This window comes from Cygnus olor, chromosome 1, assembly GCF_009769625.2.
Source record: "Cygnus olor isolate bCygOlo1 chromosome 1, bCygOlo1.pri.v2, whole genome shotgun sequence".
Lineage (NCBI taxonomy): Eukaryota > Metazoa > Chordata > Aves > Anseriformes > Anatidae > Cygnus > Cygnus olor.
Genome location: NC_049169.1, coordinates 14,249,959 through 14,276,088, shown reverse-complemented (window position 1 = coordinate 14,276,088; position 26,130 = coordinate 14,249,959). Strand labels below are relative to the sequence as shown.

At 44.2% G+C, this 26,130-nt stretch overlaps 1 protein-coding gene across 17 annotated transcripts in view; it reads left to right on the top strand.

The window, feature by feature from the left end:
- The window catches only part of LOC121063776 (translation initiation factor IF-2-like), a 65,587-nt gene that overhangs the window by 1,627 nt on the left and 37,830 nt on the right, over nt 1-26,130 (top strand). For 6 of the 17 annotated variants that reach the window (XR_005816199.1, XR_005816198.1, XR_005816203.1 and 3 more), the window contains one exon: nt 61-128. The exons of 6 other annotated variants lie outside the window; for them this stretch is intronic. Coding sequence is in view for 6 of the 11 variants with exons in the window: in XM_040544602.1 (XP_040400536.1) it covers nt 61-128 (68 nt within the window). In the remaining 5 variants the exon portion in view is untranslated. Of the gene's footprint in view, nt 1-60; nt 129-20,999; nt 25,876-26,130 lie in introns of those variants that run through there. 5 more of the 17 variants (XR_005816197.1, XR_005816196.1, XM_040544600.1 and 2 more) reach the window with 4 other exon arrangements.

Here is a 26,130-nt window from a genome sequence, read left to right as displayed (position 1 = left end):
TCCTGTCTAACTCTCCTGTGCGTGTGTCTCTGTTTTCTCTCTTTTTCTCTCTCTCCTTAGGGCGCTATGGCCGGGGCTGCTCGCTCGGGTTCTGCCTGTTGTTGCGCGAAATGGCGGCCGGCGTCTTGGTGGGTTTGGTTGTCGGTTTTTTTGTGTAGGTTTTTTTTTTTTTTTTCTTCCCCTCCTATTCCCCTCCCCTCCCCCCCCACTCCTGCCTTGGCCGCGTCTCCGCAGCGAACCGCGGCGGAGACGGGAGTCAGGAGGGGGACGGGAGCTGCGCGGCAGCCAATGGGCGGCCCGGGCCGGGTGCCCCGGCGCGCGCTGATTGGCTGGCGCTGACATCATCCTGCAGCAAGGGGGGCAGTCGCAGCTGGGCAGGGTCGGGAGCCGCCGGGGGAGGCTGGGGTGAGGGGAGAAAACAGGCGCCATGATCGCGGCGTGAGGGCGGGCGGGGAGCCCTGAAAACGGGGTGAAAAGAGGGGAAAACGGGGCAAAACGGGCTCGGTTTCTCCTTCCCGAGCAGCTGCGGGGCCGCGAGAAGAGGAGCGGTGGGCGCGGAGCGAGGGAGAGCGGCTCGGCGGTGGTTTTGTAACTGCGTCAGCCCAAGATGGCGCCGGGCCTCCCTGGCGAGGGCAGGGCGGTGCACGTCCGCCGGAGGTCACGTGACCGCGCCGCATTCCTGTGGGGCTTGGCCGCGGCCCAGCCCGCCTCAGGCGGCGGCGGTCGTGGATACCCGGGGAGCCCGCGCCTCCCCTGACTCCCCTCCCGGCCCCTTCCCCGCCTCCCCTCCCCTTCCCCGCCGCCCTCGCGAGCCGGGGTGTAGCCGAGGAAGCTTCTCGCTTCCCTCCCTGCCCGCCGCGGCCTTGGTGGGAGGCCCCTCCACGCTGCCCCCAAGGGGAAGTTCCCCGTGGGCCCCCTCAGCCGCAGCCTGGGCTCGCGTAAATCCCCTCTCTCTGCTCCCCTGTCCTCCCTAGGTGCCAGTTGGCATTGCTGGGATCTGCCTCAGTGCTGTCTAACCGGCCTTGGTAAAGCCAACGTGCAAGCTGCGCGGAGTTGTGCTGCTAGGAGCTTGGTGTGGCTCTTCTAGGTGCACAGGGAGGCTGAGGAGAAAGCTCTTAACGCCTCTGGTTCTGTTAGAACAGCGCTTGGACGTGTTAATATGACTTCATTTGTGTCTTGGTGGTTCCTCTTTGAGCAGTGTTTTCATAAGGCGACGTGGCATCTGTTCGGGAGTTAGGCCGCGGGTGGCCTGCGTCTGTAATGCGGGATTGAAGCATGCGCTGAGTGGAAACGGAAAGCCATGGTGTGCAAATACGGGGAGGGTGGCCCTCGTCCTGCCTCCTGAGGTTCATGGACTTGGCACGCCACTCTGGGTGGGATTAGGAGTTTGGCAAATACATTTCTGGATCTGTGTTTTATTTCAGGATTTGGGGTGGGGGTGAAAAACGTACGTTTTCCAATCATAACACTCTTTTTCTCTTTTTTTTTTTTTAAAGGACTGCAACTCATTTTACTGTTTGGGTGGGGTTTTTGTGCTTTCAGAGAAATTCACTGTCAGTTCCCACGTCTTGTTCTTGTATAGTACAATGTAAACTTAGCCTCTGCAGCTAACCCAACGAACGAATTAACAGTTAAAATTGCTGATGCTTTAAATTTGGTCGTTTGTTCCACTTAGAAATGCTTTATAGCACTTTTCCTGTTCTCAGTATGTTTGCAGAGGTGCGATTTCTCTCTTCTCTGCAGCAGCGACCTGGTGGGGAATGAAGCTTGAATTCTTGGTGAATGCGTTGTGTGAGAACTGCTGGAATGAAAGTTGTTGGGTATATGACTAATGTAGAAGAATGCTGTATAATAGACACTGCTTAATGTGTTACATAAGTAACGTGGTGAGGTGGAGCCTAGTTGCATAAGAAGCGACTGGGGACTGGGAGCTACTGTAAGTAGTTGGTATTAGTTGCAGATAGAGCCTGCAGGGCATGTGTGTGCTGAGGGAGGGGCGGGAGGCTGGGGCTGGAAGCATCTAATAGTGCTACATTTTTTCCTTTGGAGGTTATAAGGAAAGGGAGACCGTAATTAAGGATGACAGTGTGAAGCTTTTTAAAGTTTGGAGTTTCATGGGAGCTTAACTTGTATGCTCTGTTTTCTGGAAGAAACTGTTTCGAGTGTCAGATGGGTGGCTGTCAGCTGAGCCTTGTAGCAGCCAGTTTTGTGTAGGCTACTACAAAGAGCAGGATTCTCCAGTCCTAGAGGTTGTGAGGCTATTTAAAACAACAACAAACAAAAAAAACCTTACTGGAAATGGTGTTAAGAGGAGGCAGTTGGTTTGTTAACCAAATGTCTAAGTGACTGGATTATTGATCCTTTCTGTACAGGCATGGTGTAGCACAAGGTAAATACTCCCGTTGTAATGGAAGCTTCCAGAGACGCTTTCAGTGTGCAGTGAGCCTTCTGATGTAGAGCAGATTTATCTGGGACCTGAAATGAATATTTTCTTGCATATGTATTAGGTGAGAACATTCATGTGTGCTGAAGATGTGGAAAAAACGCATTTCTACGTTATTAATACTTGTGTTTAGGCATGTATTCCATGATTATGGAATAGGAAACAATTCCCTACCTCACTGTAAGGGAGCAGTCTGAATACTTAGTATTCTATAAGCTACTTTAGAATATCAAATCAAAAGCTTCTATGTGTAGAAAGCTTTAATCTGTAAAGCAACCTTTTAGGTAGCTCACATTAATAACCAGGTTGTGCTTGGGAACTGAGAAATGAACTATTTTAAAAGTTTTGTGTAGCTGGTAGCTTGTTGTAGCATGCATTTGAACTGAGGAGTCTTTACGTTCTTACGAAACTACAGAAATGAAGGCAAATTCTAATAGCGTAGTGTTTTGGTTTGTTTCTATGCAGTCTTACTAGCTGTCCTCAGGGAAGCACTATCATTTTGGGAAGCAGTAACTCCAGTGGTGATGCAGTGAAGCTTCGAAATGATGTTCTGTGATGCATTCTGAATTGTTCCTTCTGCTGCAGGAGACGAATAAACAGCAACTGCATGTACTACTTCAAGACAGAAACCTCAGGGAAGGGGATCTGCCCCAAAGCCAGTCTGTAATGCCTTTTAACTAGGAAGATGAGGGGAGGAAGGGAGCTGTAAGAGAGGGAGATATTTTTTAAAATAGTTTGTGTTTATGGTAGCCTACCAGAGAGAAACAGTTTCTACTGAACTACATTCTTTCCTTTTAAAAAGGATATTCAATTGGCTGGGTGTTCTCTAGCAGTTAGGCTTGCGGTTCTAACTTGCCATGGTATCCTGTCTGTGCATGTATGTGGTCTGTGTCTTTGCTAGGACTGTTATTTAAACAGCACTGTTTACCTTTGTCTTACAAAGAGACTGACAAGAGTTCAAGGGTATGTAGGGGAGAAGGGAATATGAGGTGTAATGGATCTGAGTATGCATTAATGCCATAGCTGAAACAGTTGAAGTGGTGCTCGTGCTGAAAGATGATCCTGTACCTTTTCCCAGCTGTTCGTTCTTGCTTCTGCACCACCCCTTTTTTTTTTGAAGGCATGAGTGTCTGTGTGAGAAGTGGAACAGGAGAACAGATTTAGCATAAGCCTATTTGTAATGGATGGTTTTCTGATGTGAGTGTGCACTGCATGGCTTCATAATGCTCCTGCTTGGACGGGAGTAGGAAGAAGCAGCTGCAAGGAGAAAAAATGGACATGTGCAAGTCTAAATTGTTAATGAAATCAGGTGTGTTTTTACTAAAAATACAATCTTAAGGAATTTGAGGGGCAGCTCCTATAGGCACTTGGCCAGTGGAGCCAGAATCACTCTAACCCTTGCTTTAGGAGTCGGGCGCTGCCAGTCCTGCAGTTAAGGGTGGCAGGGTCGCTTCAGATTCACTGAAATGGCGGACTATAAAAATAACTAGGCCAGAGTTGGAAAGGAGCAGGATTCTGGTTAAGTGTTCACAGATTTTGGACTTAATGAGCTTATCTTGTTGGAGCAGGGTAAAACTTGGAATGGGTTTTCGTGTTCCAGAAGTGAGTGATAATCCAATAGCTGGGCTGGTTTGAAGAGTTACTCTTACTGGAAGAGTTGTGAACTAATCTTTAAAAAGCTTGTGATCTCTGTGGGTCACAACAGTCACTAGTCAAATGAATATGTATTAGTTGCATGGAGTAGAGCATGTCCGGTGACCTTCAGCCGATTGGAAACAATCGGTTTCAACAGATCTTTCCACCTGGATGTGGAAGGAGTGCTCCAGGCCTGAACAGCAGCAGAGCAGGTATATCCTTTGCATGCCACTTAAGGGTTTGTGTTAGGATAAGCTTTCCTGAAAGAGTCGAGGCCTTTTCAGAAAGATCAGTGGAGATTTTTCTAGGGAAGGAAGACCAGTCATTGGCTGTTTGTATCTTTAAAAGTGAAAAATAGTCTCTCACTGAGAGGAGCAGGCTGACAGGTGTTACATGCCCAGCTGATCTCAGGTCTCGTAGGAGTTCGCACCAAGTTCATCGCACTATTGGGACCTTCCTAAGAAGTGGAGTCGTATTCTCACTTTATTGTAACATACCTCTAGCCTTGGAGTCCTGTCAGTAATGGTTCTTTGAAGATGCTGGAGATAATTAACAAACAGATGGTTCCTCAGTGTTAAGGTGCAAGCAGTGTAAGCAAAACAGTGGTTCTTCAAGGTCTCTGGGAAGAAAATGAGGTAAGCACTGCTGCTCGCTGAGAGTTGGGCTGTGCTAGAGCAAGGAAGTTACTGAGCTGTGGGTTCCAGTGTTCCAGAACTGCAACTCAGGGTGGTCCTCTTACAGCAAGAGCAAGCGTTTGTCTTGTAAGCTTAGAAGCCAAACAAGACTTGGCTTCTGTGTTTCTGTGGTTATTAAGCGTTGGACAAAAGGGGTTTCTTATCTCTGCTGAAACTTCTTAGTGTGACTTGTATGAACGAGCATTCTTAAAAGGGGTAGGGAAAAACCATAGGAAATCAATCTTCTGCACTCTTATGGTCAAGTATGAGAGCGCTGTTGGCAGCTCGTTAATGATACACAGACATGCAGCATTTCTTTTTCAGAAGGGAAATGCAGCTTGAGTGCAGCAGTGCTTCACGTCTCTTCAAATGACTAGCTTCAGAAGACTGCTTTAGTCCTGGTCAGTGTGGCCTACTGAGACTTGAACTGCTCCAGAAGAACAGAAATTTGGTGGAATGGTATATTCAGGGTGGGTGGCTTTCTGACTGGTTGTAATCGTGGGCTTGCAAACCTCCGTAGGTTGGCAACTCGTGAGGCTTTGTATTGGTGGAGTTACCAGTGCGTCACAGCTGATGTACAGGAACTAGTAGGTATAACTTCCCTCTAGCTGGTTGTCACGCACACGGGTCTGAGAGCTGCTTGATGTGGTGGTAGTGCAGTTGCTGTAGACCAACCAATACAAGTGCAAAGCTACCTTGTGTGGCAGATCTGGGGTGCGTCAGAACTGGGGGGGGTGCAAGAAGACTTGAGCTGAAGCACTGTCTGGAGAACAAGGTAGTTCAGCAGAGGAAGTAGATGCAAGCACATCTTCCTTGCCTCCCGTGTTCCTGCCCGCCCTTACCGTTTAGGTCACTGCCATGTGGTTCCCCAAACTGAAGTGAAGTGAGAAGTGAACTGGAGGTGCAGAGCTGTGCTGCTTTTAGGGTAGCCTAAGCAACCCCTTGAAGAGACTGTGAGTGAAACTGGCTGATCCATGAGGTTGAGATGGGCTGTAGCATATCTCGTCTCTTACCAGCATCATTCTCCTTTGAGTGCTAAACTGTGCTGCAGCTTCATTTGGGCAACAATGATGGTACTACTGTTGCTTGATGTAGTCTGATTCGAGATGGGGATAAGTCATCCATCCAGAAAACTACGGGCATTCTAATTACGCTTTACAAGAGCGTGTTATTTAAAGTAGCATTCTCACAGCTGTCCTGATTTAGAAGACTGCACTTTTCATGAACGAAACTATTGCTTTTATCAGGGTAGTACTACAGTTGGATTTCATGTCCAGTGCTTTGCTCTATCATCCTATTATTCGTATGCTGGAGCAAGCTTGTAAGCTTATAAAGGTATGCTGGGCAGTTGTGAGATCCTATTTTTAAACCGCTTCTGAGAAACACTTGTCTCCTATCTCTGCACAAGCATAGGAAAGGATATACTTCATGTAGGAGCCACGGTGTCTGGGCTCAGCTAACAGTGAGTTTTGAACTTGGAGTGTCTTCTCCTTAGAAGAGATAATAGATTTGAAGCTGCACTGACTTCTGCTGGGGAGGAGAAATGACCATAACTAGGAAATCGTGGCAGTGGGCTGATAACTTCTTGTAGTAAGGGACAGATCTATGGTACGTTGCCACACTAGCCAAACATTAAAAGAAAGAAATCTGATTGTCAAATCACCTGCTTTGCTCTACTTAAAGAGTGCAAGAAGAGTTAATGGCAGGAATGTTTTTAATGGTACATCTTGTGATGAATCTTAAATATGGCAGGTTGTACTTAACCTACTACTGATTTGCAGCAACTCAATTTACTCTAATTGTGCAATTACCACCATGTAACACCTCTAACATTTCCATTGACTTCGGGAAATTGCCTAAAAATGCAACTAGGTTTTGTGTGCAAGTAGGCTAGCATCTTAGGGTTTTTCATCTGTATGTCCCTGATCATCTAATTAAGACTAAGCATGAAATCAAACACTGAATGTGGGTGTTAGTATTCTTGCTATAGGAATGAGGGAATCCTAAAATTGAAGGACCTTTTTAGGGAAAGTATAGTATCTAGTTTGGGGCAAAAATAGAGGCTGCTAAGGCAGCATTTAGACTTGGTTTTCTTTGTCTTTTAAAATTGGCAGGCAGGAGTATTTCAAATGAGGCTAACTACTGTGAACAGAAAGAAAAATCGTGCTGCTGGAAGATGGATTATACACAGCAAATTCAATGTACTGAATTCTACACGTCTCAGAGCTCTTTCATCAAGTGACTACGGTTGCTAGTGCAGATGTAATTGCTGAGAGGGAGTGGTTGTCACAAAGTAAAATTATTAGGACTGTTTCCTGAAAGCTGAAGTTAAGCCTGCGCTGTTTCTGAGAGTTGGCAGTACAGGGTCTTACTCTTCTGTTCTTTTTTTTCTGGAACAGCCAAGCTGCTCCTTCAGTTTTCCCCCAGATTGTGTGCTACAAATATTATTGCCCTTGGAAGTGCAGCTGTTAGCTAAATTGGTTTGGTTTGTTGTCTGTTTCAGTGGTGTAACTCCTGAATACTGTTCCCATTCAAGTAAATTGGAGTAGCTAGCTGTTCTCCTTGGTATTGGTTATCCAAATTTTGCCTTGTAGGCCACACGCTAGTGCTCATCTGGAAGAAAACGTCACTGTTGTAACGTCATCTACAGCTGGCAAAGCAAGGTAGTCTGTCTGAGGGCACTTCTGTGCTTTATCTCCCACTTAAGTCAGCTTACCTAAGGATATCCTTCAGTTTCAATAATGTAATGATACTGCAACACTGTTCTAGAACAGTTTCCTTTCAAAAAAGAACAACTGGACTCAGTTTAGTAACCTGCTGAGAATATTCATGCCCCATTCAGGTCTGGTTGTATTCATTTTACTGGCTCTGCCTTACCTAGTCTGGTTAGACCTAAGGCCTGTGTCTCAAAATTCTCACGTGACTGATCCTCGCCTCCTTTTAATGTATCTTGTAAATAGCACAGCACCAGTAAGCAGAGATTGAGCTGTCTACAAATGCTCCTTCTGTCTGGAAGTGACTTGTTGGAAGGTGCCTATGCTTGTCTGTAGATGTTGCATGAAGCGTGGATTTTTCCAGTAGCCTGTGTATTTGTCAGGAAGTTTCTTGCTCCGGGTGCCTCTCCTTTTTGCTTGAATAGCATTGAGCAACAATTATATACTGATTGCTCTCATTACAAGTAAACTCTACATCCTGTTTAGAATAGGATGTACATATTAACAAGTGTAAAACATCTGTTGCATCTTCCTAGAATAGCATCTTGCAGACTTAGATATTTCAGCCTCACAGCTGTTCAGAAGCCATCCCATATTTAAAATCCAAGGCTTTTAAGGGGTGTTTGAAGTAACGGTTTAAAATAGGTAGCTAGAGCATGATGCAAAATTGAATTTTGTTTTGGAGTTTTTAGTCTTTTTACCCTTTTGAATTGTCAGTCCTCTCAGTGGCCTTCCTCACATTATTAATGACTATCAAAGAGCAAAAAAGTGGACCAGAGGTTCAAAATGTAGGTCTAGTAGATCTTTTTGCACGAAGACTCCTGGTTGAATCTGAATTTTGAATGTGTCCAGTTGGTCCTGGAGTGAAGGAGGCTTTGTTACTGCTCAGAAACACTTCTACTGTAGCTCTTAAGCTGAAATCTTGTTCTACTTGTCATATGATAAATAAAGAGATGCCTCATTGAACTCTCAGTTGTTCTTCCCTTACATCAGTCTAACACGTGAACACTGGGTTTTTTAATAACTTTTTCTGACACTTCCATTCAGCAAGAGTGTGTTGGTCTTGTGATAGATACCCTTCTGAAGTGCCTTAGTGTGGGAAGTGTTCCCTGCTCAAAGGGGACTCCCGGCCTTCTTGACTGCTGCAGGAAAAAAAAAAAGATGAAACAAGCTTTCTTGTAATCAAGCTCTACAAATGCTGGAGATCCATTTAGTCTGGTAAAAACTGTTCTGCAGTACATGACAGGTGAAACAGTCACAGCCTCCTACATACTGATATCTGTGAATACCTGTGCTTACAAATCATTTCAGACTACCAAAGGGGGAATGATGAAGGCCTCTAGAAGTAAATGCAGCTCTCTCTAGTGGAAGAGAGAAAAAGGTGGATGGGCTAAAAGAGTATATTCCTCCTGGTAGCTGTGGAGAAGTTACTGGAAGAGTATTCTTGTCACCATTTGTGGATTTAAGATGTTCACCTGAAAAAAGGGAAGGGGTGGATGGGACAAAACACTGAGGTCCTCATTATTCGGGGTCCTGCAGCAAAAGGTGAGTCGTAAGAACGAAACCTGAGTGAAATCTGGCTGTCTTGGCTAGAAAAAGAGCAGGCCAAACCTGTAGTTCTTGAGCAGCACACAGCTTTTAAGTAGCTCCAGGCTATGTCTAGAGTAGGTTGTTGAATTGATCAAAACAGGCACTGTATGCAACTGCAGAATTCTGAAAGACCAGTTTAGAGTGGGAACTGCATATGAAAAACATTCCTATTTCAAACACTTGTGCTGCATCGTACATCACATGACTGCTAGCTGTTGTGTAACAGGAAAGCCTGTATTTTTTTCCCCGTTCATCTTGGGGAGGGAAACGCAGATTGGACTTGTATTTAGCTATAACTTCCTTCCTTTTGGGAACCAATCTGAACTGTTAGGGAGTTCAAGCACTTAATCTGCCATGTGGAATGCTTTGGTTTCCTGCCCACATGTGAAATTGGAGAGAGCTTTGGAGTCTCCAGGGGGTAGAGGGTAACTGGGAGCCATCTTCCCATGGGATGAGAAGATCATTCCTCGATTGTCTCCTTGCCCAGCTTCCTGAGTGGGTACAGCAAGGGGTGCTTTGGTATACCATGGTTGGCTATTCTATAGCACAAAGCATCTATTTAAGGTTTTTTATTCTCAAATTTAAGAACTGTTAACTTCAAAACTTAAGATAGTTTTGCTGTGACCTGAATGACAACCTAAGCTATTTCTAAACATCAAAGGAAAGTGATTGGGCTGGAGGCTAAGTTCATCAAAGAATTGCAGTTTTATGCCTGAATACCCACCTGCCTTCCAGACTTCTCCAAAATCAGCTTGCAGGTTTCTATGCAACAAATGAAGATTGTGAAGTACATAAGCTGTAGAAACTAGCTGAACGGAGAGAGGAGGATTGGCCAAGAGTGAATGCAGAAGAGGGAGGTGCTTATTTTTAATTAGATGTGGCTTTTACTTTTAGTCATGTTTTGAAACTAGACGTTTGTGCCCATCTCCGCTTTCTGTAGCTTTCTGAAGTGTCAGCTGTTCTAACCACCAGATCGGTGGCCTTGTTAAACGCAGGTGGGATGGAACCATGAAACCTGTAAGTATGCCTCCAAATACTGCACGTGCTCTGTATCAATCACTTGTTCTTTACTAGTCCCTATTTGTAGGGATCGAGCTTATGTTTATGGATAGAAGTAGAAAGAACACGACTTAACACAGTTCTCATTTCATGTTGTCATGGAAAATCTGCTCAGTGGCAGCTGGCTGCGTGTGTTATTTTTGGCTTTCTACTCATACGGTTTGTATTAGTGTTTTCTCCAGAACATGGTACCCGGCTTAAATATAAAGGTGTTCATTTTCTTTATCTCTTAATGTGAAAGACTCTACTTCGCTAGACCTCCTGATTTTTCACTTCAGTGCCAGAGGTGCTTGAAGGGGGGAAGTTGGTTCTTAAGCTCTCAAGTCTGAGTCCTGTAGCTTGTCGTTGCTGCTTAACTGACTTCTAAGATATGGACAGAAAACACAACTAGCAACAGGCTCATCTCTGCCCTCTTAAAGTAAACTCCTGTGACAACCTCCTGATCTGTTTGGGTAATGATAAAAAGATACTTGGCAAAAAGCAAGAGTTCTGTGACTGTTTGCCCAGAATATAAATATTTCATGCTTCTTTGAATGCTTGTGTGGCTTAAATATTGCAGCAATAGCGTCTCACTTATTTTTAGCTTTGGGGAGCAGGAAGAGTGTTAGTTTCCTGCATTCCCCTTCCCAAAAACCTTGGCTACATTAAGGGGGCTCTCCCCCTTAATATAATAATTATATATAATATTTATATAATTATATAATGTAGCAACCCAGAGCTGGTTTATCAGTTCCAACTAAAGACTGGCAGTGTGAGCAAGTGAGACCTTCATTGTGCAAGGGATAGGGCAGCACTGGGTTAGACTGCAGCCCTTTCTCAGTGTTCTTCCTTCTGAAACAGGCATCAAGCCTCTCAGAATGAGAGTGCAGCTTATTTGTTAGTTGTATACAGGTAGTCCCCAAATGTGGCTGTTGCAGCTCCCAACTAGATCTACTCCTCTGGCTGCTGTCACTGGAACTGTGATGCTATTGCACAGGCATGGCTAACATGAGAAATCAGTGAAACTGGATGCTGCAGCACCACTTAGTATAACGCTTAGGTAATTGCCACTGTCTTCACATCAGCTGCTGCTACTTATCCACGGCTACAAATTACTCCTGCTTGGAAGTTTAGGTATATATCCTATTTCTGTGCCTTACAGCACAGATGGCAACAGTGCCTGTCTAGTTTGAGCTAAGTTATGTCAAACTGCTTCCATTTAAAACAAAAAAACAATGTCCAACTTGAGCCATAGAAGTATGAGATCTGTAGTAGTCTCTTGGATTTCCTTCAAGAGAGGGATGCAAAAAATGCATATGGCCCTAGTTGTAGGTACTGTTAAAAAATAAAACAACCATTTTCTTGTTGCGTGAGTTCTGTGGCAGTGGCACACAGGTGTTAAAATTTGGGTGAAGTGTTTGGGGTGTTGTGTGGGTATCATTAGCAGGAAATGTGCATGCACCTTTAGTATAAATCTTTCTTCCTGTCAAATCAGCCTGCAGCAATCCACTTAAAGTACGAAGCTTCTTGGCACTGCAGAGCACGTGCAGAACAGGCCTGCAATCACTTGGGCAAGAGGCAGATAAATACTAGCTTTGGCATGCAGAAGTGTCCTCGTGTGTGGAGCAAAGATAAAAGCAGTAGGCTTGTCCCAGCATGTTCCTCTAGCAGCTACACAGAATGTCTCTGGTGTGTATAAATGCTCTCTGATTCTAGTGGTATGTGTATTTTCCACTATGTATTTTCCACTTACGTCGCAGTGCTGGTCATGCTCTGTTTGGGGGTGTTGATTTTCAGTTTGGTCTGAGTTTTTGTTTCATTTAAGTTTAGGATTTTTAAAAACTGAACAGATCGCAGCTGCTGACTGTGATTCCTCCTGCTGAAGTAAAAAGTTAATGCTGGTATTAGCTGCTTTAGAAAACTAGCTATGTACAAAAGGATCCAGTTTAAGAAAATCTAAGGGACTCTAGAAAAAGTGTCCGGTTACAGAAAGACTTACAACCTCTTGCATCATGACTTAGGCGCAGACAGTAAAACCTTAATCCTCCGTCTGAATCACGCTAATGCCATGTTAAAGAGACATGGCACCGTGGTCGCTTGACTAGGGAGAAAGCTGAGCAGTTCCACTTGTCCTCAGATACCTTTTTAAATTGCAGATGAGTATCAATGATTTTGCTGCTAGTTACACAGTATTTCTACAGGCTGCTTCTGCATTTAGTCTGCTTTGCAGCTCCTGCCAGGGTGTAGTTTTCATTTCTCTATGATAATTTAGTATGAATGTAGTAATAACCTAGCAACTGTGTGAGCACTTAACAAGTGTGGCACTGGCGGTAACTACCCCTATCAAAAGATGAAAAAGAAACGTTAAGTGGTGCACAAGCTAAAGCAATAAACCACATAAAAGGCAGGGGCTTAAGTCAACATATGTTCCTTTAAGCTGTAGGGTCTGCTACCCTACCCGAGTCCACTGTGGGTATTGAAAGGTCTGAATGTATGCGGGGCTGGTAGCACCACCTATTGTTCTCGGTCTGTTTTCTTAGCTTCCCTAAATCCTAATGATAAAGTTCTAGGCGCTGGTTTGTTTGTGAAAGCCATAAAATCAGGAGTGGGGGAATTGTGCTCCTATTCTTGTTGTGCTTTAGAATAAAAGGCTCTTCTTGCTCATGAGAACTAAACATCTTGTCCAAGCTGTGATCCTTTCGTGGGAAAAGTGTATCTAAGTAGTGGGTGGGGTTTAAGAAGCTTTTGTTTCAAAATGAGCCTTTCACAACTCCTGATGCCGGTCAGATTATGCATACCTCAGTCACATCTGTGATTTAGTGTGTAATGAACCTCTTCACACATCTCTTGCAGGCTGAGAGTAGCATTAGCTGGATCTAGAAGAGACTTAAGTGAATTCTTCATATAATGGTCACTCAAGTCTGCTGTAAGCAGAGTATATGAGCATGTGCTGCTGTTGATCACTTCTAATTACACTAATATATGGCAGAAAACAAGCCACTTGATTCAAAGCATATTTTGATGAAAGATTGATAATAAACAGGAAGCTAAGTGGTAGGTTGGCATAGTCATAACAAATATGGGTGAAGGACTTCATTTAGGGGAGGAGTTGGTGCGATGAAGGTTCTGAACAGAGCAGTATCTTGAGGCACACCAAAAGTAGGAGAAGCTCTGATGGTGAAGAGCTCCCTTCAGCAGCAGTGAACAAAAAGGGGGTCTTATGTGGGCACCTGCTCAAAATTAATGGTTGCCACTTAATGGCAGCTGTCATCAGCAGGTCCATGTGGAGCTTCGCTGGGCCTGGAAGTGTGGGATGGACAAAACCAGCCCGAAGATGGTTGATGGGGTTGTTGGCCTGGCCTTGGGGCTGGAGGGGTTGTGGAGATGATGTTGCTCCTTGGAGGAAAGAACTACTTAGCAGTACAACAAAGAGTGATAGCAGAAGGACCAGGCTGATGGTGACTGAGAAAGTTTGGCTCGGTATTAGGATACTGCCAGCTCTCTTAATGAGCCCTCCCTAAGAAATGGGATGTCAGGGCCTGCTGTGGATGTGGGAGGCAAAACTGGCTCAAGGTGTTACCTCTGGCTGCTCTTCACCACTCCTGGGGTTATTGTTCGGACATCAAAGCACAGTGCTCCATCACCTCACTCATGCTGATGGCTTGTGAGAATAGGTTGTGAACTAGGGACTGATTTCTTCAGTAAGTAGATCAGTCTCCCACCCCCTAGGTTTCCTTTTTTTTTTTTTTTTTCCCTTGGGGGGAGGAGGGGCGGTGTAGATCTGCTGCCTTCAAAACGGAAGGGAGCTGCTGGGTGATGTGGAACACAATCCATCCTTCCAAGCTTGTGTTGCTGCAGAAACTCTTCTTTCTCTTTCCACATCTACTTCAACAAAATGCATCGGTGCCTCATGTCAAGGCCTTAGGTAACTAGAAATTAATCACTAATTATTAATGAAAAATGTGGCTCTAGGAATTTTGTAACGTAGGAAAACTAAGGCAGAGAGAGGGGACAAAATATCCTCAGAGGCATATTGTTCAATATTTAACTAGGAGATGCTCTTAGCTGTAGTTTCATTAGCTTGTCACAATTTAACAAAACTGTTTTTGCAGTGAAGGAAGCAGGGTTTGGATTTTGGTTATAACATGACAAGGAATAAATTAGGCAACAGCGTGGCCTGTAATTACCAGCTTTATAAAAACGCGGGGTCAGTTGCCCCAGCAGCCTGTTCTGACGCTTTTCGTCTTCCTCTGGTTTGATACCATGGTGTTACAAAACACAACAGACGAGTTGATTTCTGCAAGTGTTTCTTCTGAGCATCAAACATTTTTCTCACTTTCATTTCATGGCTTAAAACAATGCAATTAAAACAATGAGCTTAATGACAGAGCAAGGCTTCATCCCCCACTCCTTTCCATGGTAACTCCAGTACCTCATGAGTTACTAGTAATGCTGGCAGGGAGACTGATGTTTACAACTGTCTGACGTTTTTTTGAATACATTCTTCAGTCTTCTCCAGCAAATTAAAACCAGATGGGAACTGTAGGGAGCAGAATGGAATCTAATTGTTCTGTGGCTTGTGATGTTAACAAAACTCTTCGGGTATTTTCATTGTTATTTGGCAAGAAAATGGCTTGTAATTCCTCTGGTCCAATCACTATAATATGCAGTCTTCTTCCAGCATGTCAGGGTAACTACTGTAAGCCTTCACTGAGATGTTTTGCTTTACTTCTTCCAGAGTGATAGGCTGCAGTGTGAGCATATTATGCTGGTAATTTTTTTTCAAATAAAGGAATCAAAAAACAACGAAGAGAGCCAGAAAAGTTCGCTGCTCGTCTGGCAGTGCTGATTCTGAGGCGAAATACAGTTGTTTTGCAGCATGTCTTTCTCTTTTCTCTTTTTCTGTCTTCCACTACCCTAACCAAAAGTACATAAAGTAGTAAAGGGATATACAGTGGAGTTAGATGAGGGAGATGGGACCATTTCAGTTTTGAGTGGCTGAGCTTAAGATCTTTAATGTAGACAGGAAAAGCACTCTCATGTAGTTAATGCCGTGCTGCTTGAACTGGCTGGTGTGCACTTGGAGGAAAAGAAGTAACCTGTTGAATCACAGAAATGGGGTTTCCTGTTAGGGCTTGGAATTTCCTTGCAGCTTTCCCCTCTGTAGCTACAGGGGCTGGTTTTGTGTAGTACGTGTGCCCAGACAAGAACTTGCTGGAGATGAAGACAGAAGCCAAACAGTTATGCATAGACTGTAATGGTTTCTCACTCAAATGGTGTGATAACTGCCAAAATATTGTGGGGTGTGGTAGGAACTGCTGCATCTAATACTGCTGAATCTCTGTCCCTTCATAATTTGCCTAAAAGATCACAACATGCTAATCCTAGTTGACGTGAAGCTTGGGAGAAGATTTCTTGCTGTCTTCTACCCATTTGGAACCTGCTAGCATGCAAGAGTAAATTTCAATATACTGGAGTTTTGTTGGTTTTCTTCCAGTTGCTCAATCTTCAGTCACATTACTCTTGATTTCCTACAGAAAGAGAAGCTGCTTGCAGAAGAGAAAGTTGTAGCTTCTTAAAGATTACTCCAAAAACAGTGAGCATTGGAAACAATGATAAAGACTCCAATTACTATCTATTACTATTACTGTTTTGCTTGGAGTTGACAATATATAAGTGTATGTTAAAATAGTCTGTATGTATTTACTGTTATGGAATACATAGTTGTTTTTATACTTGTTTTAGTCTTACTATAGAAGCATGCCTAACAGTTTGGTATAGCATTCTATTTTAGTGTCAAATATAAGGTCTGTGCTTTTACCATGAACGTGGACTTTAAGAGAATTTATATAAAACTATACCTTCTTAAGTAGTTGTTCCTAATAAAACAGGTTTTACAACTTCAAGAGGTGGACTGACAGGAAAGGGGGTGGTCGTATTTTCAGACAAGTGACATTTAGACATTTAGAATAGTCATTAGAAATGAAAAAAAAAAAAAAGGTAGCTGATGCTTGTTCTTTTTTCATGGTGATCACTCCAATTAAATCTCGGGCTTCTGTAATGCCATGGCTTGCTTGCTAGTGCTTAGGAAATACCAGCCCGCTGCTTTCTGGGAAGCATATTCCTCTGAGGCTTAGTTCAAGGCCCAGTCTAAAGACTCTTAATGCCTTTATTGTGCTGTCTCTGCTATACAACACAGGCATTTGTGATGGAAGTATTTATGTGGTCAAGTGGAAGTTCTTCCCTCTTTTTTTTCCAGGCAGTGTATTACATAAATGGGAATACTTCTTCAGCTTTCTGAGTACAGAATAATGTGAAACAATGCATTTACTCCTGTATGCCTTTTTTGTTCCTTCTGATCTGCTGTCTCTTTTTACCTCAATATCTTACAGTCAGCCTCCAGAAGAGCCTACTTCATAGAGTGAAAGCCACTTGGGTTATCCTAAGTCCTTCCCAGGGTGTTGGATCAAAATGTTGCTAGTCCCTTGAGTTTTCGTTTCTGTCCTAGGTGATCCTAGGACATGAGCTAGCATGTAAAGCTGTTCCAGTGATGCAACTCCTCTCTCCAGTTTCAATAAGTGGAAGTGATGCTTGCGTCCCTAAATAAAGCTCTTGCTGGGATAAAAGGGATATATATATATATATATGTATATATATGTATATGTATATGTGTGTATATATATATATATTAATTAGATCCAAGTAAGGTCCATAAACCTCATTGGAGAAATTCAGATTCTTTTCCAAGTATTTTTCAACTGAAAACTTTTCTTAATGGTGAATAACAGCCATGTAAACTAACGTTAGACTGTGTGACTGTTTGTTAAAGGAAAAGCATGTTCTCAGTGTGGTTTTTGGACTTCCAAACTGATTACACAAGCTTGAAGGCCCACCCTACATCCTGTGTAGAAAACCAGCTCACAGAAATGCCCATTGTTCTTCAGGATTATAAGTGCCTGTGTTTTCTGCCTGCCCTCTTCTTCAAAGTACTGTATGGAAAATAGTAATGCAAAGGAGCCCCAGCAGCTTAACAAGTGCTTGGCCCTGCCAGGTACTGAGCACTCCCCTCCTGCTCAAGTGGGAGGGGGAGGTGGGAGGGCGAGCTGACAGGCTGGGCTCCCTGCTGTGAGAACAAAGGTGGTGTGTTGGTGAAAGTAGCTGAGAATGTCGGAGTTAGTTCTGTGATTTAATTGATAATTGATGGGACTTGGAGCCTGAAAGTTGTAGCCCCGTGGGTATTTACTGTCTTCGGGGAGGGGGAGGTCACAAGGAATGCGGTTTGCTGCCAGCCTGGTGAATTGTGCTTGATGTTGCTTCATCCCTGCCTGGTCGTTCATGCAAAAAGAGAATGGGGGCATCTGGATTTCATACCCAACTGAAGAGAGGGTACTTCATGTTCTTGTATCTCTGCTCTCACTGCTGAGATGTGTGCCATTCTGCCTACAAGTTAACTCGACCTATCCCCAAAGAAGGGACCTATCAAGTCAAAAATAGCGGAATTTTCTCACTCCACCTTTTTTCTTCTTTCATCTACGGTATCATCTTGGACAATATTTTTTTTAAGATGAGGTGCTATTTGTAATGTTAAATTTTCAAACAGGAAGACGTTTCAAAGTGAACTCTAAAACCCTCATGTTACAGTTTTCTCTTTTTTTAAAAACCAAACAATTCCTTTTATTGCTTGGTAGAATTCAGTACCTGTTTAAGACCAAAATATTAGTTAAGATAATGCTGCTAAGTTGAGCACAGGGCTGCCGTGAGAGTGTTCAAGGCTGTGCTGTGCTTTTCAGGAGCCCTCTGAAAGGAGCTGCCTCGCTTCAGTTGCTGCCAGTCTCCTGACTGCTCAGCATTCCCCAAACATGTGGCCCATAAAATGGGATTATAGGGAAGGCATTCAAGTAAACACAAGTTCCCTCAGGATGAGATTTGCTTTTTCGTGTGGAGCTGTTGCGTGCTCCAGCCGGGGACGGAGGGACGGACAGACAGACAGCTTCTCTGGGTGACCCCAGCCCCAAGACCCCACGCAACTGGGGGCAGGTGGGAGTGGGCTTTGCTTGCAGAGGGTGCAGAGCATGTCCCCATCCCTGTGTTTTGGGGAATGGCTCCTCCTGGGCCGGCTGGCCCACTGGAGCCCCCCTTCGCTGTGTTTTTGGAAGGGCACACCCATTACAAGAGAGGGGAGCTCACCCTTTCTGCGTCTCTTCAGTGTTTGCACACGGTAATAAACGACTGGTCCCGTGATGCGGGTGTAGCTGCCAAGAATCCGCAGTGCGCTCCATCCATCAGTAACTGTACAGCACTGCTTCTGCGGCCCGGCGTGTTCCTGAAGGGAATTCAAGAAGTGGCTATCTTTTTACCTTGGCTGTTTTCTTACCTTCGTGCTTCTACGAGCAGCACTGTTATATGGGTTGGTAATAATGTGTTTCTATGGCATGTAGTCCTGGGCAGCCTGTTCTGTTGGAAGTACACAACTTCGGATGGGTTCAGTCTGTAGTATGAACACTTTTGGGTTCTTCGTTGAGTCAAAATATTACATCAGCCTCAGCAACAAGCTTCCTGTCCTGCTCCCTCGTGGTCTGCATCCGGTCCTGGCCTTGGTAATTCAGCCTGTGGTTGCTGTTCAGCAGGATTACACAGTGTGGTATATCGGGGCACAAAACCTTTGGGCTCAGTTCCTTTCACAGTATCTCTTCATGTTTTTTTAAGCACTAATCTCAGGTGCAGTTTACTCTTCCCGTCCAGCGGATGTTGGTCACTACAGTAATGGTTGTGATAGTAGTGATCCCCTTACAGCGGTTGTGAAAATTCAGAAGTTGATGGCCCTGCTTCAGCTTCTAGAGATACTTTGTACCACAGCACAGAGGCTTTCCAGCGGAAGCTACAATCTTAGATACTTTCCTTAAAACAATAGGACTTCATAGGTTCACGAGTATGTGTTCCAGACTGGCCGGCATCCTGTTGCTGATGTGCTACTGCTGTTAGTGGAGGGAGGAGTGTGATACCAGGGTCTGCACAGGGCAGAACACAGACCTGTGCCTCTGAGGTGCAGCATCGTTACACGTTTTTTCCATCCTCTTTCTTTAGAGGTGACTCTGAAGAGAAACTGTTAAAACTTCTTGCCGTTGGGCTTAGCGTGAAGCTTTGAACAAATTCAGCAGTAAGGATTTTCCGTTTTCTTCAGAAACCTAGGCCAGAAACTCTCCTTTCTTGTTTCCGCACCTGTTAGAAAAGTTGAGAGAACAGCCCTGGGAACAGAGAAGCCAACCTAGTTTCTGCAGCACTCAGAAGCAGTGAAGTTGTTCGCTTGCCTACACCCTGTAGTAATCAATGTAAAGAATTACTTGCTGTGGGTTATAAATCAATGGTACCTACCCCATTCTTCCAGCAAGAGAAACATAATTTATTTTCAAAATACTTACAATGGGAAGTGCATTTACAAAACCAAGGTAGGTGAATTCAGGGCCTGTAGCTCATACCCCGGATGACTGCAGAGCTGACAGGAGTGACTGCACTCAGGTGTAATGTCCCTGTCACAGATGTACACAGCTTTCGTGTCTGGAGGGTCCCATTATCAGCCCTGGCATATAGGGAGGCATAAATGAGAGAGGCTGCCTTAATTTGGCAGTCCCAAATAACTACTGCCTATTCTAAGACTTTACTTCTGTTTATGGTTGGAAGTTTTTTGGAAGGCCTGAGGCTTCTGAGTGTATTTTGTACAGAACTCTGTTTAGAAGCTGAGAGCAGAATTAATCTCTCACTGTATTTTCTGTATCAAACAGCCATATATTCATCCTACTTCAAATAGGAGGGTTAAAAATAGGGAGGATCGTTAGATCAGATTTTCCGAAGTTTAAGGAGATTAATATCTCCAGGTTTATAGGATCTGCTGAATTATGAGGGGAAGTAATAACATGATTACTGTATTTTCCAAACATTAGGTAGAATATATAGATACAGCAGCGGGGAACTGAAAATGTCTCGTGAGTAACAACAGCAGCACCTGCTTGTATTTCATTTCGTAATTTCTGTGTGGGGTCGCTTATGTTGTAGAAAATGGCATTTTCGGAACAGGCTTTGGAGAGGAATGAGATGTTGGTAAGGCTGTAATGTTTTATATTACGCTGTACGATGGGGTTGTTGCCTGAACCAAAGTCAGGTAGGGGACACAGACGTGACTGTGCTCTAAGATCTGTATAGAAAGTTCTAGGATGGTTAAAGAGAAGTCTTACCGATAAAGTGTGGTTCAGATGACCCTGTTTGTATGTTTACGTTGATAAGAGATGGCATAGGTGGCTTTTGTGCAACTGTAAAGAAACCCAGACCTGGTTTGGACAGCTGCGTTTAGGCAAACAAGCCATCCTGAAGGAGACTGAACATCTCGCTGTGGTTTTTCTGGAAAACAGAGAAGGGGATTGCATAGTAAAAAGCCAAATGCAAGCATGGCTAGGTAAGATCGTTGGCAGTGAACCAGTGTAACTCGGTGTGCAAATCCCAGTCAGCTGACAAAAATCATCAGACTGGTGTTAAATAGTGAGCTCAGTTTGTAGACAGGTAAGACATTGTCTTGGGGAAAAAAAATAATTTTCCTTGTAAAGTCGAAAGGCCCTGAACACCACCCATCTGAGGACTGTTAGGAGTGACACCAGAGATTACTAAACCTGGAAGAAGTTAGATGAACCGAACTCTTTTCATTTTCTACGTAGCGTGGTCGTTAGTGTTCTTGGCAGTGTTCCTGATATCTTCAGTTTTGGTGGGTTTTACGCTTGGTTGCGCTTCCTGCCTTATGTATTAGCATAATGATGTCACTGGTGCAGGGCTGGTGGGGGAGCATGGCTGTGTGCTCTTCCTGAACCTGCTAGGAAGGCTTCATTGCTCTCCTGTAAGACTTCGATTTTGCCCTGTTAGAAATCCAAATGGAGGGACCCCTCTTTGTGAGCGTCCGTACGGGAGCGTTGAGCAGAGCAGGAGGATCTCGGGTCATCTTCTGCAGGAGGGACTTGCAGGACCGTCTGTCTTCACCTCGTGTCGGTGAGCAACTGGAGCCTGTGGTGCTGTGGAGAGGCAGGAATAGACAGGGAGGGCACTTACCCCTGAAGCAAAGTGAGAGCAGGAGCCTTAACTGTGCCCCTGCTCCTCTGGCTGGGCACCGCTGATCCTAGGAGAGAAGCACCGAGGAGGTCCCTCTCCCCTGAGCACCAGGAGAGCTTCAGGCCCTGATGGGGCGTGCAGGGCTTGTTCCTCTGGGAGGTTCTCCCAGCGTCGCTGCCTCCTCAGGACACGCAGGAATGGTTTGGCTTCTCCGTGGGGAGATGGCTGTGGGAGAGGGAGGAGTGTGCTGCCGGGAGGCAGCAGGCAGGCCCTGGCACATCTGGGGAGGGTCCGCTTGGGTCTGCTGCTCTTCTGCCTCCTAAGAACACCCAGCCTGGGCTGTGCTGTGGAAGTAGCAATTAGAGAGCTCGAAGTGATAGAAATCTATATTAAAATGAGCTGGGAAAAACTTCGGGAAGACTTTGTCCTGTTGAAGCTGGCTGGAAGGGGCTCTTCCAGCATGAGTCATCTGCAGCTGGAGAGGACCCTGGGCAGAGCCTTCCTCCCCTCTGCTGAATGGAGCTGTCACGGTGCCCAGGGCCAGGGGAGGGAGAAAAATGCCCTGATTGATTTCCTAACCAGATATGCATGGGAGGACTCCCCGCAGGGCGGCCGCCAGGGGGGTTGTGGCTTTGTTTTTCCAGTCGCTCAGCTCCACATCAGCAGCACTGTGCAGCTTCAAACTCCCACCCAGAGGCCCGAACTACCCCACAGCCCGGCCCCAGCCAGCACACAATGGTGGTGATACGCCTGGTGCTGCAGAGGAAGTGGCTTCTGTTACAACCAGCTAGCAATCTGCGAAAGTCCACAGGCTGGGTGCCTGCCAGATTCAAGTTGGCGAAAATATTTAATGTCTTTGGCTTTCGTCTTACTATTTTTTATAAAGATTTCTCTTCTTTCCTACCATTAAAATATCACCTATGCTAGTGTTACTATTTTTTTTTACAAACAAATACATGCCTTTATTTCTTTTTTTTTTTGGAAAAAAAATTAAAGTCTTTAGATCATAAAAATATTCTCAAAGGCCCCCAATACTGTAGCAAAACCCAGGCTAGACCATCTGCAGCCGAAGGTGTTGCTCAGGGCCTTTTTGTGCTCTCCCATCCCTGCAATACGACATGCTAGAGACGGTGTGGGAAAGACTTGGGCTATTTGAGGTATCCGGCGCCCCCTTGTGCTCTTTCTTTTTGTGTGTTGCGATGCCGGGAGCTGTCGAGGGCTCCAGGCACACATGTAGGGATGGTGGAGCTTCAGCCTCATCTTCAGCTTGCTTGGAGATGGGGCTGCCCCCCGGCACAAGTCTGCAGAGTTAACCCCAACCATGCAGTGTGCGTATTCAAAATGCAGTCACAAAACTGATTTATATATTCCCAAAGACAAAAATAACTCTTTACTTTCATTTAAAGGTAGCAGCGTTTGCTAGGTATAAAGTTCCTCTGCTGGATGTAATTTTAAGTTGGGTTTCAAACTTCCCTGGCTGCTAAGAATATGATGCAAGTTTAGATTTCTTCCAGCCTACTCCATACTATGTGATTATGTGTTTTTAATTATTTACTTCTTTGCTCTGTACTGAACGTGCTGCTGCTCTCCAGAAATCACACTTGAGGATTAGATTGATTAACTCCCCTAAAAATAGTTTTTCAAGTTGCCCACTGCAGATGCCTGAAAGGACTTCATTTCTGCAAATGAGGTGCAAATTCCAGAGTAAAAGAGGTAAATTATCTTACAGAGCTAGCTAAATAGCTACCACACCTCTGAAAACATGGCCTCTTAGTGGTATGCTCTCTTAAAAAAAATACATGTACTGTCTTTTCTATGTATCCACTGCTAGCAGTGGAAGCTTGAAGTTGTTCTAAGGACACATACATACGTTATTTTTCTGGCCTGATGCAAAGTCCCAAACTTAGCGACACCTTTAATGCAAAAGCAATTGAGTGTGGTGTGTGCAGCGTGCTCTTCCAATTGCTGGCTCCTCAGGGATTAAAGGTGTTGCTTATTTCAGGTTTATTGACCCACAGCGGTTTTTGTCTGGGCTAGCTGCTGTTCTGTAGTGACATTTCCAGCTAAATAGCAGTTTCTATCACTGTACCTTTCCTGAGGATTACAATTGTTCTGTACAGCAGTAACTGGAACATAAAGCAAGAGCGGCCATGCCAGGCTTGGCCAGGGTCCATCTACCTCAGTGCCCTGTCTCCAGCAGACACTTATCGAGGCACTTACAAAGCCTAAGAACAGGTCAAATATAAAAGCTTCTTTCTTTACTTGTAGCCTCCAACTGTTTTTCACATCCCAAGCTGATTCAAGGTTTTGTGTATTTAGTAAATCTTGAACAGATTTAATTTCCAAATTGTAGGGTCTTCCACTGAACTAATACTCCACTTCAGTGTTCACAACATCCTTTAATGAGGAGTTCAGGAAATCACCTGTTCCCTGGTGATAAGCCACCTTTTTTCCTTTGTGTTGAACTTTATACTACCTTCTTGGGCATTAATTCATCCTTATTTTGGAAGGAAAGCGAACAGTTGCCATCCAAGATGCTCCGGATTTTACAGACCTCTATAACAGCCTTTCAGTTTTCTCTTTTTCAGCCTGAAGAGTCCTGTCTTATTTAGTCATTCTCAATATGAAAATTGTACCACAGTTGTGATTAAAAAAAGAAAATCTTAACAGTTGTTTGGATTTTTGAATCTCTATTGAGCACTGAACCTCATACTTTTAGGAAACTTCCTATCACAACTTCAGTGTATTACTTCTGAGTGCTGGTGGTCAGCTGAGTACATACATGAACATGTGCATGTGAAGTTAGAGTTGCTTTTTTGCCTGTACATCATTTTACACTTATTTGTATCATACCTATTTGCTATTTTCTTGTCGACTAACACTTGTTCAGTCTGTCACCCGTCATTCGCACTACTCTGAATAACCCGTATCATCAATAAACTCTGTCATGTTTTTGTCCACCCCCTTTTCCAGGTACGCTGAGGTCCGTCACAAATCTCTGAGGTTCTACACTGATGAACTTTGTCTATTCTGAGCACTGACCACCTTGTCTTCTGTTTCTGATCTTTTACCCCTGCAAGGACCTTCCCTCTGAAACCATAGCAGCTTGTTTTCTTTAAAAGCCTTGTTGAAGAACATGGTTCAAAGCTTACTGGAAACACAAATACTCTTACCAACCCAACCATCCTCATCCATGGCATTGCTGAGCCCTTCAAAGAAGCCTGAAAAGTGCTTCCAAAGTGTCCCCGGGTTTCTGTTTAACAATTCTGTTCCTTGTTACAGTGCGTACTACTTGCTTACAGGTGAGGTCACCAGAGATGAAGAAACAGTATTTTTGAATAGTTAGACCTCCTGCAAAGTACTGAGTGAAGCTCTTCAAAAGGCAGCGCAACTTCCCTCGTGTGGTTTGCATAGCTGAAGTAGCTAATGTGGATGAATTCAGAGACAAATCTTCTTAGCAAAATCAGCTCTTCCCAAACACAGGATGTTGTCGTGAATAATTCGAGCAAAATGTGTGGTCGTTGTTGTTCTTTCATTAAACCTACCTACTTGAAAATATCAACAAAAGGCTCCTTGTGGCTGCACAGCTTAACTTCAGCGTTTGCAAACCTGACAGTGCCAGGTCTGATGCAGCTGCTGGTTAAAGATTGTTTGCAGATATATTCCTAAATTTGCCAGTGAAAGAAAACAAAATTGGAGGAGGGGAAAAAATTCTCAAACAAATCCAGCACATTGGAAGTGTGGTAGCGCTTCCAGTTACTAAGCATCTGAACCACTGCTCAGTGAATAATGCAGGGACAGTTGCAGAAGACTGGCAGATACTTTGATAAAACACAGAAATGCACGTATTAACATAGGCCTGTTAGCTCTGTGGATGCACCGAGCTTGTGTAAGAACTCACATTGTTGAGGTACAAGGGCAACACGTAGTTTGTAAAAGGCCGAATTCACATGGGATCGAATCATATGAGATGTGATTCACATCACATCTCGTTCATCGGTGGTTTTACTGTGCCTGTGTGTGTGTAGGCTCTTCCCTGTGGTACCCAATAGTAAGCATGACACAATGAAAAGAAGTGTATCTTGTGTTTACAGGAAGAAGGAAGGGGGCAGTTAAGAGTGTGTGCATAGATATTCTCTGCAGAGTTGCTGGTTTGTGGTAACTAGCTTGTACATCAGTTCTTACTCCGCATTGCAGTGGTTAACTCTTGCCTTTTTAAAAAATGTATTGTTTAAATCCATATAAAATAATTCCCTAGACGCGTCTAGGGGCCGACTGAGCTCTGACTATTGCCGCATTGTGCTGTTGCGTGCAAGATTATCTTCCCAGATAAGCATGAATAGAGTTCAAATGAATCTATCAATAATCAGTGGAAAGGATGTCATAATGCAAAGTCTGATACTGTAAAAAATGTACAAGTCCTCAAAAACGTGTTTGGAAAGGAACCGCTTTATTCTTAACATAGCTGCAGGTCTGGCAGCTTGTGAAGAGGTGTGGAAATTAGCTGAGTAGACTCCCTGCTGGCAAGGAGAGCTAGGAGGCTGCCTGCTACCAATACGAGCCTGACTTCTTTTTAAATCCCTTTGGGTAAAGGAAGGTAAATTGTTTTTCTTTGCTAGTGAAACATTGTGAGGCAATGCTGCATTCAAGAAGAAAAAGATAACCACTTGCTGGAAATAAAATTTCTTTAAAATCGAATGGAGTATGGTGTCATTTGTGATTTCTTTTAGTTTATCTTAATCTCCTAGATTTGTCACAATAAATACAACTGAGAGTGAAAGCCACATGAACTGGGAGATTGAGGAAGGAAGAGATGCTGAAGATAAAACGCACATTTTTAATTACTCACTTCTCTAATTTGGATCTGTTTATAATTAAACTGTTTTCAGTGGAGTTCTTCTTTGTGGCATTTGCTGCAATGCAGTGTGTGTGGTACAGCGCTGAGCCT